At 35.0% G+C, this 16,460-nt stretch overlaps 1 protein-coding gene across 1 annotated transcript; it reads left to right on the forward strand.

Moving 5' to 3' along the window:
- Positions 1-1,035: 1,035 nt before the first annotated feature.
- On the forward strand, positions 1,036-4,742 carry LOC116016984 (auxin-induced protein PCNT115-like). The gene is made up of 5 exons (XM_031257477.1): positions 1,036-1,359; positions 2,567-2,767; positions 3,121-3,293; positions 3,372-3,474; positions 4,182-4,742. The coding sequence occupies exons 1-5, from the start codon at positions 1,126-1,128 to the stop codon at positions 4,518-4,520; spliced, it is 1,050 nt and encodes a 349-aa protein (XP_031113337.1). The 5' UTR covers positions 1,036-1,125; the 3' UTR covers positions 4,521-4,742.
- Positions 4,743-16,460: the final 11,718 nt, after the last annotated feature.

Below are 16,460 nucleotides of genomic sequence, written 5' to 3' on the forward strand. Positions count from 1 at the left end.
CCACTTCTCTCTGAAGACACTCTAAAAGGCCTAGCTCTCTCTTCTCTCTAGAGGACTGAAGATCAATAAATAAAAGAGATGATTTGGCCTAAATTCTTCCATTTTTACTTCATACTTTGCGTATACGGTTATACATATGAATGCAAGGGGGATTATTCCTTATCAAGAGCCTTTGTTAATATTGCGTATGCCAAGGACCTTATAGTCCAGTGGCATCAAACCCTTCCCTTTATACGGGAGGTAGTGGGTTCAAGCCTCAGTGGAGTCAATACTGACTTACGCAAAAATTTAATACTAATGAAAGAATTACGCAAAAATTTCAATACTAATGAAAGAATTACGCAAAAATTTCAGGAGAGTAACTCAATGTAAATTTAATACTAATGAAAGAATTACGCAAAAATTTCAGGAGAGTAGTAACTCAATGTTTAGTAATAAAAGAACCTTCTAGTGTATGAGACGGGTCGGGTCAATATTCAAATGTAACACTTATATGCTCAAATGTAATACTAATCAGGAATAAAATTTTTGTTACTTATTAGGGTAAATGTAACACTTTTAAGGGAAAATACAATACTTTTACATTTCGATTTAAAAGTATTACATTTTTCCTCAAAAGTATTATATTTGCCCTTATAAGTGAGAGGCACTTGTCAACATTACTTATTATGAAAAATGTATTACTTTTTCTCTTATAAGTAACAAAAATTGTATTTTTGATTAGTGTTATATTTGAGCATATAAGTGTGAGATTTGCACATATAAGTATGACATTTGCATGGTGCTTTGACCCGACCCGACTCGTCTCACGAATAAGGATCTGTGAGACGGTCTCACACAAGTATGACCCGTGTATTAAATAAATAAATAGTCAAATATTCAACTATTCAAGGAATGTTAAGGAGTATAAAAATTAATTATTACGTCACTGCTTTGATCATGCTCACCACTGAAAGAAACAAATTACTCCGTACAAATCAATCCGTTTTATTGCTATATAAGTAATGAGTACTAAGGCAATCCTTTATACTAAAATTCGGCATCTTTGGTCGCCTGTCTGCTACTTTGGCCCACTATCACTCCCCGGGAAAAATAGTCAACGTCTACTTCTTCATTTCAGAATCCATGGCGGCAGCGCAAGGCGAGGGAGCGAAGGTCCCGAGAATCAAGTTGGGTTCACAGGGCCTGGAAGTGTCGGCTCAGGGGCTGGGCTGCATGGGCATGTCCGCCTTCTACGGCCCGCCCAAGCCCGATGCGGATATGATTAGCCTCATCCACCACGCCGTCGACTCCGGCGTCACTTTTCTCGACACCTCCGACGTCTATGGCCCCCACACCAACGAGATCCTAGTCGGCAAGGTATATATGCCGCTATTCGCTTTCTTCTTTTTCTGTGATTCATGGATTACTGTTTCTCTTTGCTTGCTTGGTTTCTTGCTCATATCGTCAAATTCGATGAATCTTATTTAGGGTATGATTTAGAATTGAAAATTGGGAGAAATTATCTTTATTTATTTATTTATTTATTTTGTGCGATTGGGTTAAGCGAATGGTGATATTGAAATATTTAGGTAATGTTCCTTTAAAATCTTTCAATATTTTCAATTCTTTAAGATCTTAGATGTTAATCCTAAATAGTTAAGTAAAAATAACTACTTCGAAGATAACTGAGGAGGAAAAAGTGGATGCACCTATAATTGAAGGGGAAATGAACTATATCACTAGGTGAGAAGTGCCATTTTCCCATAGTTTATTTTGTGCAGAAATAAATAAATAAATAATGTTAATTGTTAAGTAACAGAAGTATTTGGTAACTGTGGAGCTTGCTATTAGTGAGAGTTAATTTAGGTTAGTGAAAATGGGAAAGAGGCAGAGAGAGAGGAGGAGAGAAAAAGGGGCAAATTATTCTGTGGACCCAATACACAATTTACATACTAAATGTTCACAATTTACCTTTTAAAAATTCACAATTTGTATACTATGAACACATAATGTTAACATATATGTAATTGATTACCTTGTTTTGTATTCATAAGTTCATTTCAAATACATGGAAACACAATTCAATGTCGTTTAGGACCATAACCTTGCAAGGTGGACCTTGATCCATGGTATAACGCTCCGAGAAAAAGGAGGGAGGGGGGTTACTGTGTGGCTAAACATTGTAAGTTAATGACAGTGTAAAGGCATTGCCCTCTTTATTTTCTCCTGTCAATGTTTCTAATTCAAAAACCTTCGTCTCCTATGGATGCACTAGAAGCAGCTTTTGTCTGTTATCCTAGGAAAACAAATGTTGGAGCTTTCTTTAATTTTCGTTTTTATTCTTAAATATTTTATGTCAAGCTGTCAAATCCAGAATCCGAATAACATAAGTGTCCCTGGGTGCTTGAGTAACTACTGAATTCTTTAAACATGTATTGTGTTATAGGTTCTTCAAAGAATTAAAGAAAAAAGCTTAAAAGATTGAATTGCTTGAACTGATTGTGTATGTAGGAAGTGATGGGTTTATGTTGAGGCTATTTTATGTATTTTCTAACTGGTGTTATGGAAACCTTTTGTTCTAAAGGCATTGAAGGGAGGGGTGAGAGAAAAGGTTGAGTTGGCAACAAAGTTTGGAATTAGTTTTGCTGATGGGAAGAGAGATATATGTGGAGACCCAGCCTATGTGCGGGCTGCATGTGAAGCTAGCTTGAAGCGGCTCGACGTTGATTGCATTGACCTATACTATCAACACCGCATTGATACGCGTCTGCCCATTGAAGTCACGGTTAGTCCCCTTTTGCCCTCATCTGTGCCATTGATACATATTGCCTATCTGAATCTAAAACTCTGGAGGTCTAATCAATAGAATAGAGTGTGCAAGATTTTAATGCACAAATATATACAATTTCTCCTATTTTCTTTGATAAATAGGAGGCAATCAGGTGAATTGTCTGGGATAACACAAAGTAGTTTATAGAGCAGTACTAGATCGACATTTAAGGATGAAATCAGTAAAGCCCTCAATATTCTTTGAATGAGACCATAACTGTGTTATTTTCTAGTTTGTGTGTCTCTATCTTTTGTTATGTGCTTGCTATTCGATATCTTCTTACCTATTTGAGATTCTCCTTGTGCAAGATGGGAGAACTTAAGAAGCTAGTCGAAGAGGGTAAAATAAAATACATAGGTCTATCTGAGGCTTCGGCTTCCACAATCAGAAGAGCACACGCTGTTCATCCAATATCGGCAGTGCAGTTGGAGTGGTCTTTGTGGTCGAGAGATGTTGAGGAAGACGTAATTCCTACTTGCAGGTACCATCATTTAGCTCCTCCTAGTGGTTAGTGCCAAGATCCAAATTAATGTTTCTAATGTTCTTACCAATTTTTCAGAGAACTAGGAATTGGGATTGTTGCATACAGTCCTTTGGGCAGGGGATTTTTGTCATCAGGTCCAAAGCTGCTTGAGGATTTCACAAATGGAGATTTCAGAAAGGTTTGCCCATATTAAAATGTTTTCTTCTTAATATTAAGCATTTCAAGGATTTCAGTTATTGCATTTAACTTCTGATTTCACTCAAGTTTTCACATGAGATATAGTTTTTAAGCAAAGAAAATTTCAATTAAATGACAAGTGAGGTTACCTCCGGACCCAAAAATATTAGAAGCCTATCAGAGCCAGGTTTCGATCCTGGGACCTGTGGGTTATGGGCCCACCACGCTTTCGCTGCGCCACTCTGATTTTGCTTTTTTGAACTATTATAAATTTATTTAATCGTATCCCTCGAGTTAATACCAGCTGGAGTCGAGTATAGTGGCAGTGACATTTAGTCATAAACTTTCAATTTAACTACCCGTGGTCTTTCAACTTTCAAATTTAACCACCCATTATTTTTCAACTTTCAAGTTAACCACTTATAGTCCTTCAACTTTGAAATTTTTAACCACACCTAATCCTAACTTTTCCCTTACTTAAACTAACAAAGGACCACGAGTAGTTAAATTTGAAAGTAGAAGGACCACGAGTGGTTAAATTGAAAGTTTATGACTAAACGTGGCGGTCCCAATTGGTATTAACTCGAGGTTACCAATGTAAAACGAATCTGTTTTCGTACCCTCTTCTGGTATATACACCCTGATATAACAATTGTAACTTTGGATAGTCGGCTTTGTCAGTTGTTAAAAGTTTATTTAATTGTGCAGTATTTACCAAGGTTCCAAGCTGAAAACCTTGAGCACAACAAAAAGTTATATGAAAGGATTGTTGAAATTGCTGAAACGAAAGGATGCACTCCCTCGCAACTAGCATTAGCCTGGGTGCACCATCAGGGGAATGATGTATGCCCCATTCCTGGTACCACTAAGATTGAGAATCTCATCCAGAACATTGGTGCTTTATCTGTGAAGTTGACGCCAGAAGACATGGCCGAGCTTGAAAATATCGGCTCAGCTGATGCAGTCAAGGGCGATAGGTATACGCCCGACATGAGAACTTGGAAAGATTCGGATACTCCTCCGTTGTCAACATGGAAGGCCGTGTAATGGAATATGCTTTCTCGGCCTCTATCGGCATTTTGTAATGGTATGGGAGGTCTGTGTTTAATGGTATGAGAGATGCTTTTGAGAATAAGAAGTGCAGGATGACACTGTTTCTTGATCTTTTAGATTGTCCTAATAAAGTACAATGGAACAGCCATTATCGTTTTTTTTCAAAGTTGTCTAATTTAGTCTTTGAATGTCAAATGTTTTTACCGATTTTCATTCTCCAGTGAGGACATATTTTGTAGGATATAATTGGAACATCAGTGTTGACCAGTTTCTTAGAAGAGAAAAATCAAGAATTGAATGCCATTCAAACAGTCTAACGGTTAAAAATCTTGGATCATCAACATAAGGCAAAGATCAAGCACCCTTAATATAGATTTGTTTCAGATATTCCAGTTGACATCTCATCATCAGATTCAATATAATGCTTTATGCTTATGCCTTATCAATGCTTCTTTGTGTGGTCACTTCCAAGAAACTGAAAGAAAAAAGGGAAAAATAGGCAAATAGGTCACTAAACTTTCAAAAAGTGTAATTATTTAACTACCAATAGAGGCAGATGCGCATGTTTTTCCTATTATTTAACCCCTCCCTTTCCCAATCACCCCACTTTCTTTATTTCCCACCGTTTCTGCAAGGTTGACCAAATTTCCCTCCAAGTTATTATCTCTTCTGGTAATGCTCTCTAGACCATCTTTTATCTTGCTCAAATTCTCATGTTTACCCATTTATTGTGTGGTACTATGCTTTATGAAATGTTTGTGTTGCTTAATGTATATTTGTAAGTTGCATGACCTTGAGGTGTGGATATCATTTTATCAAGTTATTTTTTGTGCCTTTTGCTCATTATTGTTGGGAAAATGTCTTTAAGTGGAATGACTATGGTGTATAGCCATCTATCTACCAATTGTCTTTTATCTAGGTGATGGCATGCCAAGAGAACCTTGCTGAAGGCCTAAGGATGGAAAGTGAACACATACGCAAGCGTGAGGAATTGAGGAGGAATATACCATACACCGTCGACCGACTGGTTGCACATTGAACCCATCGAAGAGGGATGAACTAAACGTAACATTGACTCTAATGAGTACTATCTACCTCGAGGGATGAGATACAAGGCACAAGAAGCGGCTCAGAAATGTGCCCACGAGGCCCCAATCGAAGTCCCTCTGGCTAGACCCTCGCCCTCCTGGGTCTCCTACCTCCCAACACCACGCCTTACACCGCCATAAGACCACCCCTGGCCTTTCTTGATCATTTGAGTGTGTTGTTGATTTTTTTTTTCTTTTTACATACTAAATGCTTTATTTATTTATTGAATATCAAAAGGAGGCAAAGCCTTACAAAGGCCTTAGGCCCAAAAGTGATCTAAGGCTCAATCATAGGGGCAACAAAGCCCATTCTACAAAAGGGCTAAATGGCCTAGCTATAAACCAAAATGGCTACCATCTAGCCTAAGAGCTTAAGGCTCAAAAGAGCTACAACATATTAAGCAAAGATTATCATATAAGCCCAAAGAAGGCCATTACTTATTAGGATGCACCATTGATGGCAAATTATGCTGTGGACCCAGGTCCACCTTGCAAGGTGGACCTGGGTCCAAAACTACGTCGTTTTTGTTTTTTTTTGTTTTTTTTAATTAGTAAACATATTACTGAATATAGAGTTGTTCAAAAATGTGTGAATGTAGAGGTTTCAAAGTGTGAATGTAGAGTATAGGAATCGTGAATGTACATTTATGATTGTGTGAACGTAGAGTTGCCCAGAAATGTGTGAATGTGGAGGTTTCAAATTGTGAATATAAAGTATAGAAATCGTGAATGTAGAGTTATGCATGTATGAATCTGTAATAGAGTTAAGAAGTTCTAGCAACTTGTAACCCTGTAATGTGTGAATGTGAAGTTATCAAGTTGTGAATATAGAGTATAGGACCTGTGAATATAGAGTTTTAAATGTGGAGTTTACAAAGTGTGAATGTAGAGTATCATATAATCCTGTAATGTGTGAATGTGGAGTTTAGAAAGTGTGTGGAGTTTAGAAAGTGTGAATGTAGAGTATAGTGTATGTGAATGTGGAGTTTACAAAGTGTGAATGTAGAGTATAGTATATATGAATGTAGAGTATAGTGTATGTGAGTGTAGATCCACGGCATAACAATTGACCATTGATACTCTTTATTTTCCTGCACTTTTACTTTGACTCTCGTTTTAGACTCTTTTATTATGTAGTTTCTTACTATTCGACATTTTCTCCCTTTATATGTATGCCTTCATTTTCCTTTCTTTACTCCCATCCTATTTACTTTTACTAATTACCCTTGGTTATCTTGTTGTGTTGATCGGTAAGGGATAAGATTTGGTCATGGGGACTAACCTTCTTCCATCACATTCCTTTGAGGGGGTTCGAAATCCCTTACTTTCTATTCATTTCTCTTTCATATATTATTCTTGACATATCTTACTTTGCATTGTTTGTGTCTCCCCAAACATCTAAAGTGTAGAAAGGGGAAGTCATGTTTTGCCATCCCATACACACTTCTAAAGGGTGAAAAGTGGAAGCCATGTTTTACCCATCCCACCTTTATCCCCGCACACACTTCAAAAGTGTGGAAAGGGGAAGGCATATATGTTTTATTCATCCCACCATTATCCCTGTGTTTCTTTTCCGTTAACAACGGGAAGATGTTCCATTCTAAAGTGTGAAAAAGGGTGTTTGTTGCACTTAACACTTTTTGGTGTGTGAGTTAATCCAGTGGTTTCATAAATTTCAATAACTGGATGAATATGTTGTGTACGTGTATGATTTAATAGATTGTCTATGTTGTTGGAATGGTTGGTTGATAAGCCTATTGCATTAGAATTTTTTGGAATTGCCTTCCTAACCCACTTGTGAGGCTTGTTTAGGACCATAATTGCACACTTCAACTTTAAGCTTGTAATTAATATTCATTTTGTGCTTGTGTGTAATTCAATTGATTGATCTTTGGACCTTAGCTTTCATCATTTAATGGGAATTCTTGCACAATATGATTTCTGGTTTGTAAGGTGTTAGGACCCAAAAAATACTTTCTCGATATGATACAAGGCAAGATGAGAGTTTTCATTTATATGTGAGATTGTGCGAATCCCTTCTCCCAAGAAAAAGTACTGAGATTGTAAGGATGTGGAAGAGAAAATTTTTAAAAGCTAAAAGAGTAAGCTATCTTATTTTTAGTGGGAAAAGAAGAGTGTGATGAGGCCACCTCGTAGGAACCAAATTTTCTACTGTATCCTAAACAAATAAATGTACCAAAGTTCATATGGATATTGAAATTTGTGTTTTAGTAGTCTTGTTTCGGTTGGGGAAGTTTTAAAGGTTAGAAGAAAGAGAGAAAGCTTGCTAACCCAAAATGTAAGGAGAGGCTTATATCATACTATCACATTCCTTAAATGGGTCTTTAGGGCCAATTGTGAAAGATTGGAGACTTGTGATTTTTGTTCCCATTGTTTTTTGTTCAAACTTGCTAGGAAGACACTTTGATATATCAATTGATTGGCTTTAGGGTGTGTTTGGTAACCCGAAAAATGATTTCTAGAAATCATTTTCCGGGTTTTTGGTGTTTGGGAGCATTCAGAAAATGTGGTCAACGGAAAATGATTTTCGTTGACCACGGAAAATGATACTACTTTTCCGGAAAATGACTTCCGGATAAAAATTCCGGAAGTCATTTTCCGGAAAGGAAAATGGCTACGTACGTAGAGAGGGACGGCCTGGCCGCCGTCCCTCTCCAGTCCGGCGGACTGGTTTCCGCCGGAAACCAGTCCGCTGGCCGGCTCTGGTTTCCGGCCACTGGCCTGGCCGGAAACCTGAGCAGATCTACTCTGCTCTGGTTTCCGCCGGTAACCAGAGCAGCGGCAGCAGCGTCAACTACATTGTTTTTTTGTTTTTTTTTTGTTTTTTTTTGTTTAATAAATTTATTTATAATAAATATTATTAGTTTATATATTTTTATATTTTAAATGAAATAATAAAAATATATAATTATACATTTCTACTCATTTTCCATCCATTTTCCGGAAAATGAACCAAACACACAAAAACAGTTTTCCAGGATACATCCAAACACGGAAAATGATTTCATTTTCCGGAAAATGACTCATTTTCCAGAAAATTTTTTCCAGAAATCATTTTCCTGCTTTCCAAACACACCCTTAATTTCTATGCTTGATTGGTGTATTTTGAGAGGTGAACTTTTGGGTGTGAGAGGAATGAAAAAAACGAATGTAACCCAAGGTTCTTTCCCTTGAGCTCTGGTCTAAAAAACTTGCCTCGGAACCGACGATGGGGTAGGCCGGGCCCTGGAGGCCGACAACGAGGTTGGTCTTGGTACTCCCGGGGTCGGCTTATCCTGGGTTAACTATTAGCCCGGCCTCCTCGGGTCGATTTGCTCCAGACCCGTCTTTAGTATATCCATGAGACCTATTTGACTATTTCTACTATAATACATTAAAAAAAAAAAACAAAAACAAAAACAAAAACAAAAAGATACCTATTTGACTATTATCTTAGGATTAGGAATTGATTTTGACTGTTCCAAACATACATGCACGATGATGCAAGCCAAATTAATCACCTTTTATATAAATATATGAGCCGACAAATTTATATATATAGATTGTCATCCAACATATTCTATATGTCGATGAGCAGTTTGGTGACTTAAAGGTTGATGTAAAGCTTATATAGATGTTTAATAAACACTTGATAGATCGAATAGAGAGAGGTAAGAGAAAAGAAAGAGAAAAGCGTATATAGATGTTTAATAAACACACTTGATAGATCGAATAGAGAGACGTTAGAGAAAAGAAGGGAAAGATCGAGAAAGTGGAACTTTATTTTGAGATCTGAACCATTTCATCCCAACAGTTATTGCGTGGATCGTGGTTCACACAATTGTGTGGACCACGGTCTAAAAACGATGTCATTCTTGTATTTTTTTTACGCAATCTTCTGCAATATACATTTTTATAACTCATAATATTCATTATTCTAAAGCATAGTGTACATTATTCTAAAGTATAATGTACATTATTTTATTCCAGAAGTTTCATTATTCTAACACATAAATGTACATTATTCTAACACATAATGTACATTATTTTAACACATAAAATACATTATTCAAACTCATAAAATTCAACGATGTTGTTTTGAACTGTTGTCCACACAATAATTTGTCATTTAATCCATACTCCTTAAATAACTAAGACAAATTACATCATGGACAAAGATCCACCTTACATTGTGGACCTTGATCCAAAATAACATTTAGATGATGTGGCTACAGTTAACAAATTTGTGTGTTTACACTTAATAGATTGTGTCTGTCAATAACACATATGTAGTTAACATATTATGTGACTTAAATTCATTTATAGGCACATAATTTATTAACTGAAAGTACCTAATTTCTCAATCATGATCCACAATGCAAGGTAGACCCCGGTCTATGGTATAACAATTGAATAACTAACCCTCCAACTATTTTAAACAAAAATTGGAATGAAAATTTGTGGTTTTAGTTATTTAATTAATTTTTTTTAGTTATTTTACTTCCTAACTTTTTGTAGTTTCAATATTCTTCTTAGGTTATTCTTATCCTCGTATGTTATACTACTCTATAACTTTTAAAAGTGAATCCTACTTTAACATCATCAAATTTGTAATTCACTTATGTGAGGTTTGATTCATGGAATACATTGGAATGAAATGTCATTTCGTGGAATATATGTATTCCACAGTTTGGTTTGATTTTTACCTTAATGAAATGGGTTGTTCCCTTAAGGAATGGAATAAGCAAGGAATAGAATAGAAATTGTATTCTATTGTTTGGTTCGCAAAAGGAATAGACTTTAGGAATTATATTACAGTGTTTGGTTGGTTTAAGGAATATAAATAAAATATATTTTGAAAGACATAAATACCCTTATATGTAGTAATAATAATAATAATAATAATAATAATAATAATAATAATGCAATAGTCTTATAAATGGCATACGATTTATATATGTATGGCACACAACCTCTAGTCACATAGGCATCATTGCGTGATTTATCCCCATGGAGGTGTTTAAACTATTCTGTTTGTTTTCGTACGTAGATGAAGACGATACTGATTTTATGCTTTCTTATGAGTCTACAATTTATTACCGGGTATATCTTCATCTAATATGTTAACTATATTAACTACAATAATCATTCCAAAATTAAAATATCTCTCAATTGTCATCTTTGCCTTCTCTTATTATTTATGGTTAGAATCTCACATTATTTTGCATACAATCACAGTCCTTGATTGCACTTATTTGAATGCATAGGATGCATAGGATTTGTCCTCATTGTCCTCTAATACTATGTGTCCTCATGTGAATAAGGGTATATATATATATATATATATATATATATATATATATATATATATATATATATATATATTATTATATTATTATATATATATAAATCTGTTCAAATGTGGTCGCGTTTTCCTGTACGGTCGGTGCGGTTCACACCACTCAATGTTAGAAAATGCACCACAATGAGAATACACAAAAACACCATAAAACACACCACACACCCAAAATAATGCACCATAACTCCCAAGCCCCTAATGGTGCATTTGCTAACACTGTGTGGTGTATATTCATATACCTAGTGGTGTGTTTTTTGATGATGCGTACCTAATGATGTACATTTGTGTGATGTATTTTCTAACATTAAGTGGTGTGTATTTGTATACATAGTGGTGTGCCCGCACTCACCACACGTTAAGGGGCGGCCACACCTGATCATGATCTTATATATAATGCTAAGCAACAAACGTTAAGGGGCGGCCACACCTGATCATGATCTTATATATAATGCTAAGCAACAAAGAGAGTGAAAGGAGTAAAAAATTATTGTTTTAATTTTCATATATAGTAGTGAGGTATTAATGTGTTCACTGACAAGAAACCAATTGGGCAAGAGGGTTGACATTTATGTTGCTGATGGAATCCTGAATTAATTAATATACGAAATGTCGACATTTCTTCTGGAAGCATGAGATGTATACATTTTTAATTTAAGTGATACCTTAAAACATTACGGCATATTTTCCTTAAAAATTTATTTGTAGCAGGGAGCTTGGAGATAAATGAAATATTCAAAGGCGATAGTAGGCGCTATAAATATGCATGTGCATTTGCATGAGATATACGTACTCCACAATCTTAAGACACCATCCAAAAGGGGCATTATATTTGAGTAGTAAGAATCCTCTCTCCCTCTCCCTCTCCCTCTCCCTCAACTCTCTAATCTCTCTCAACAGATCAGATAAGATGATCGAGTTTAGATTAATTCTTCCATATTTGCATCACTCCACCTGAAATTCTTACTAGTAATTGTTAAACGCTTCAATCGCATTACTTTTAGCCTCTTACCTATCCTATCTAGTTATTATGTATTGTGTTCAAATATATTGAACAACGCCAATTATATTGTGGACCATAGTCCACAATGCATTGTGGACCATGATCATAGCTGATACTGCAATTTTGTTGAATGGATATTGCAGTTATGTTGAAAAGATACTATAGTTGTGTTAAAAGGAAACTGCAGTTGCACGAAACAGAGGCCGTTCATCCGTTCAACATAACTGCAGTATCCGTTCAACACAACTGCAGTATCTTTTCAACACAACTGCAGTATCCGTTCAACACAACTGCAGTTCCAGATGGATGACACGACCTCTGTTCCGCGCAACTGCAGTTACCTTTCAACACAACTGCAATATCCTTTCAACACAACTGCAGTATCAGTTCAACATAACTGCAGTATCAACCATGACCCATGGTCCACAATGCATTATGGACCATGGTCCACGGTATAACGACCGTATTGAACAACTTAATTGAGATATCTATCTTGTTATATTCTGTGTGAAATTTCAATTAAGAATTATTGTTAAATAATTTTCCTTTAGATTTTTTCTTTACCAGAGGTATTATATTAATTTCAATATTTGGTTCAAGCATTAGAATTGATAGATAATGATTTTATATAGAAAATTAAATAATAGTAGGAGACACATTTAAACTCGTATCATACTTAAACTAATTCTCACTCGCACCAGGCTAGTCTAATTAAGGTGCAAAGTGGGAACTATATTAATTTTTTCATACAAGAGGGTTTTGAACTTCTGATATCTCTTAAGGGATAAGAGTACACGGCTACTCACGGCAACCAAACTGGTTTCTCCTTAACTTTAATTGTGTAGTATTTCAATATTGTAATTTGCGTGATCTAACATTGTCGGTTGGTAAAGTCTAGTAATTTATTTGTCTACTTAACTGTTTCATTTGTTTTTTTGAAACACTCGTAATCTTCTACAAGATATTACTTGTTATATATTTTCTCAATCTAGTTTCTCCTTAGCTTGAACTGTTTTGTTTTTATTTTGTGAATTTCTCATTAATAGGTTGATTGCTTATTGGAGGTGCGAGTTTCCTTAAAAAAGTAGAATATACGTGGCATTGGTACGTATAGTTATCAAATACATGCAGTTCTAGTAACAATTTTTTTTATTAACATTTTTTCTTTCTGTTTAAATTAGTTTTAAATTTCATGTATTGACTTATTAAATTTAGTTTATTATTGAAATTTTTATGACATCTCTTTTATCTAATTCTTTTATCTCTTTTATATTTTTATCTAAATTAATAAACTTATAATTCGGTTAATTCATAGATAATTATGTGAACCCTTTTTATAACATTTTCTTATCATTCACTTATAATTAGACCTAGCAATTATGGACACGACCCGTTAACACGACACGAAACCGAACACAAAAATAACGGGTTAGTGTTTAGCCTTAACGAGTCCTGGGTCATTAACGGGTTGACCCGTTAAGAACCCGTTATGTTTCGTGTCTTAACGGGTCAACCCGTTAGACCTATTAAGAACCCGTTAACATTATCGTGTTAACCCGTTTACACGAACCTGTTTACACAAACCCGTTTACAACACGCTAAGAACTAAGGATGAATTTACTAAACTAGAATAAAATTGAATTTTTATTATTTTCAATTTTATTCTAAAAAATAGTATTTTTTTTTTGGTAAATTCACGGGGTCTTTCTCTGTCCGTCTAACGGTCAAGGTCCACCCACGTTCGCTCCGAGAGGCATGGGAGCTGGCCCAGGGGGAATCGTCACTTGTGGGAATCGGACCCGGGTTCTCCCAGAATTATTCCCCACAAAGAGAGCTCACTTGTCACTTGAGCTACCCCATTGGGTTTCTAAAAAATAGTATGAACTTCTTTAATTATGAGTTTGGGATGTTATTTTATCATTGTATGAATGTTATAAATTGAATAATTTTTTAGTTTGTTTGATGGATTTAATTGTAGGTTTTATTTCTTTTTTTTTTAAATATATAACTTAACTTTAAATTTTATTTTTTAAAAATATATTAATATGTTTAGCGGGTTTAAACGAGTTTCGTGTCATATCGTGTCGACACGAACCGAAACCTGTTAACAAAACGTGTCTATCGTGTCAACCCGCTTAACTCGTTAACAAATCGTGTTTGTGTTCTTGTTAAAAATTTGAACCCGTTAACCTTAACGTGTTGTGTTCGTGTTTAGCCTTATCGTGTTCGTGTCGTTATCGTGTCAACCCGTTAATGAACCCGTATACACGAATTGTCAGGTCTACTTATAATGAGATCTATTAATCCACAAGTAGCTAATAACACTTTAAAATTTTATAAAAAGAAAATTGCACTTTCCATCCCTAAGTTATATGATAATTATAATATTTGTCCCTAAGTTTCAGTCATACTCTCATCCCTAAGTTACCATTGACGTTTCACTTTTTGTCCATTGACTAATAAAATATTCAGGACAAAATTTACAATTTTTTTTTTTTTTGAGAAAGACAAAATTTACAATTTTAGTATATATCAATGATAAAAAGTGAGCACGAAATGACGAAAAATGCAACGCCAATAATAATTTAGGGACGAAAAGTTAGCATGATCAACACTCAGAGACAAATCCTACAATTATCCTATAACTTAGAAATGAAAAGTGTAATCTCTTTCCTTTTATAAATATCACGGAGTAATATTATATCAATAAATAAAATAATAAATAATTTCAACCTCTAATTCAAATAGCCCGCGAAAGCTGCGATCTGACCCCACCATGACTTTGGCTTAACTTGGAGCAAAATTACGTCCAAATTAATCATTTCATCTTACCATTTATTTTTATTCCTACATAGCACGTTGCGTACGCGTCTACTACGGAGTATTTTTAATTAGGGTGTTGCTAATTGCAATACGCATCGTTCTTTTAATCTTAAATTGATCGAAAAACGTTATTTGGTCTACATTATTTCATTAAATATTTTGTTTGACTATCTGATATGTAATAATATATGTTATAATTACTTTTTATATTTAATGTTTAATTGTAAATTGATTTATCTTAAAACTAGTTAACTAGTACTCCGTATAAAATACTAAATTAGTGTTTGGTTCGTTGAATAGCAGACTAGCAGTGTTGTAAAATCGATTTAGGTGGCCGCCTTGGCACTGACTAGGTGCTACACCCCCAAGGCCAAGGAGATTTCAGTCCTAGGCGGCTTTTAGTCGATCGGTCGACTAGATGTCTTAGTCGACTTTTAGTCGACCGCCGACTTATAAGCTAACTAGGTGCCCTAGGTACCGAGTTGAGCACCTAACTCAGTCAAGTCGGACGCCTAACTTAACCGAGTCAGTGCCCAACTCCGCTGAGTTGGCGCTTAACTTGACCGAGTATTTCTTTTCTTGTTCGATTACTTCTCTTCTATATTTCTCTAGTCATGTACTCAACTAACCATCTAACATGCAGTTGACTAGTTTGGGAATTATAAAAGTCTAACAACTCCTAGCCTTGATTTGGTTCTCAATATACTGATTTTTTTTTTTAATTTAGTTCTAAACAAATTTTTGTGTTTAATTAGGTCATCAACTTTGATATTTTATCCAATTGAGTCCTCGACTATTAGTTCAAGGCTAACTTTGGTAAAATTATTATAGTCGAGAACTAAATTAAGTATAATGGAGGTGAAATTAACTTCATCAAAGTCGGATAACTTTTTTTTTGTTGAGTACTACTGGCTCAATTACATTGTAGTATCAATTGCCACTACTAAGGCTCGATCTCATGATCTCATGATAATCACTAGTTCACTACATGCCAGACCACTAAAGTTGTCATTGACTCAAAGTCGAGAATCTAATTAAACACAAAAAATCATTTATTATTAAATAGAGAAAAAGAATTCTAATCCAAGAATAAATTGAGTATTAACTCCTTTTAAGTTAGGGTCATACTTGTGTGAGACCGTCTCACGTATCCTTATTTGTGAGACGAGTCGGGTCGGGTCGAAGCAACATGCAAATGTCATACTTATATGTGCAAATATCATACTTATATGCTAAAATATAATACTAATTAGGAATACAATTTTGGTTGCTTATAACAGAAAAAAGTAATACATTTTTTCATAATAAGTAATGTTGTCAAGTGCCTCCTACTTAACTTTTGAGGAAAAATGTAATACTTTTAAATCGAAATGTAAAAGTATTGTATTTTCCCTCAAAAGTATTGCATTTACTCTTATAAGTAACAAAAATGTTATTCCTAATTAGTATTACATTTAAGCATATAAGTATGACATTTGTGCCTATAAGTATTAGATTTGAATCTTGACCCGAGTGAGACGGTCTGACACAAGTTTTTGTCTTTAAGTTATATTCAAACAATAATTTTCTACTTCTACAAATCTTCTGTACAGTGATAAATTCTCATAAACGGGAAATGAAGAAGTAAAAGAAAAGAAGAAATCGACAATTGAGTTATTGGCGGT

The sequence above is a fragment of the Ipomoea triloba genome, chromosome 4 (genome assembly GCF_003576645.1).
Source record: "Ipomoea triloba cultivar NCNSP0323 chromosome 4, ASM357664v1".
In the NCBI taxonomy this organism is placed as follows: Eukaryota; Viridiplantae; Streptophyta; class Magnoliopsida; order Solanales; family Convolvulaceae; genus Ipomoea; species Ipomoea triloba.

What these genes read in the sequence shown, in the direction of transcription:
- LOC116016984 (XM_031257477.1), top strand. Translation starts at nt 1,126, where the DNA reads ATGGCGGCAGCGCAAGGCGAGGGAGCGAAGGTCCCGAGAATCAAGTTG. An exon ending in ACGAGATCCTAGTCGGCAAG is followed by an intron (nt 1,360 to 2,566) that starts GTATATATGCCG and finishes TTTGTTCTAAAG; the next exon opens with GCATTGAAGGGAGGGGTGAG. An exon ending in GTCTGCCCATTGAAGTCACG is followed by an intron (nt 2,768 to 3,120) that starts GTTAGTCCCCTT and finishes TCCTTGTGCAAG; the next exon opens with ATGGGAGAACTTAAGAAGCT.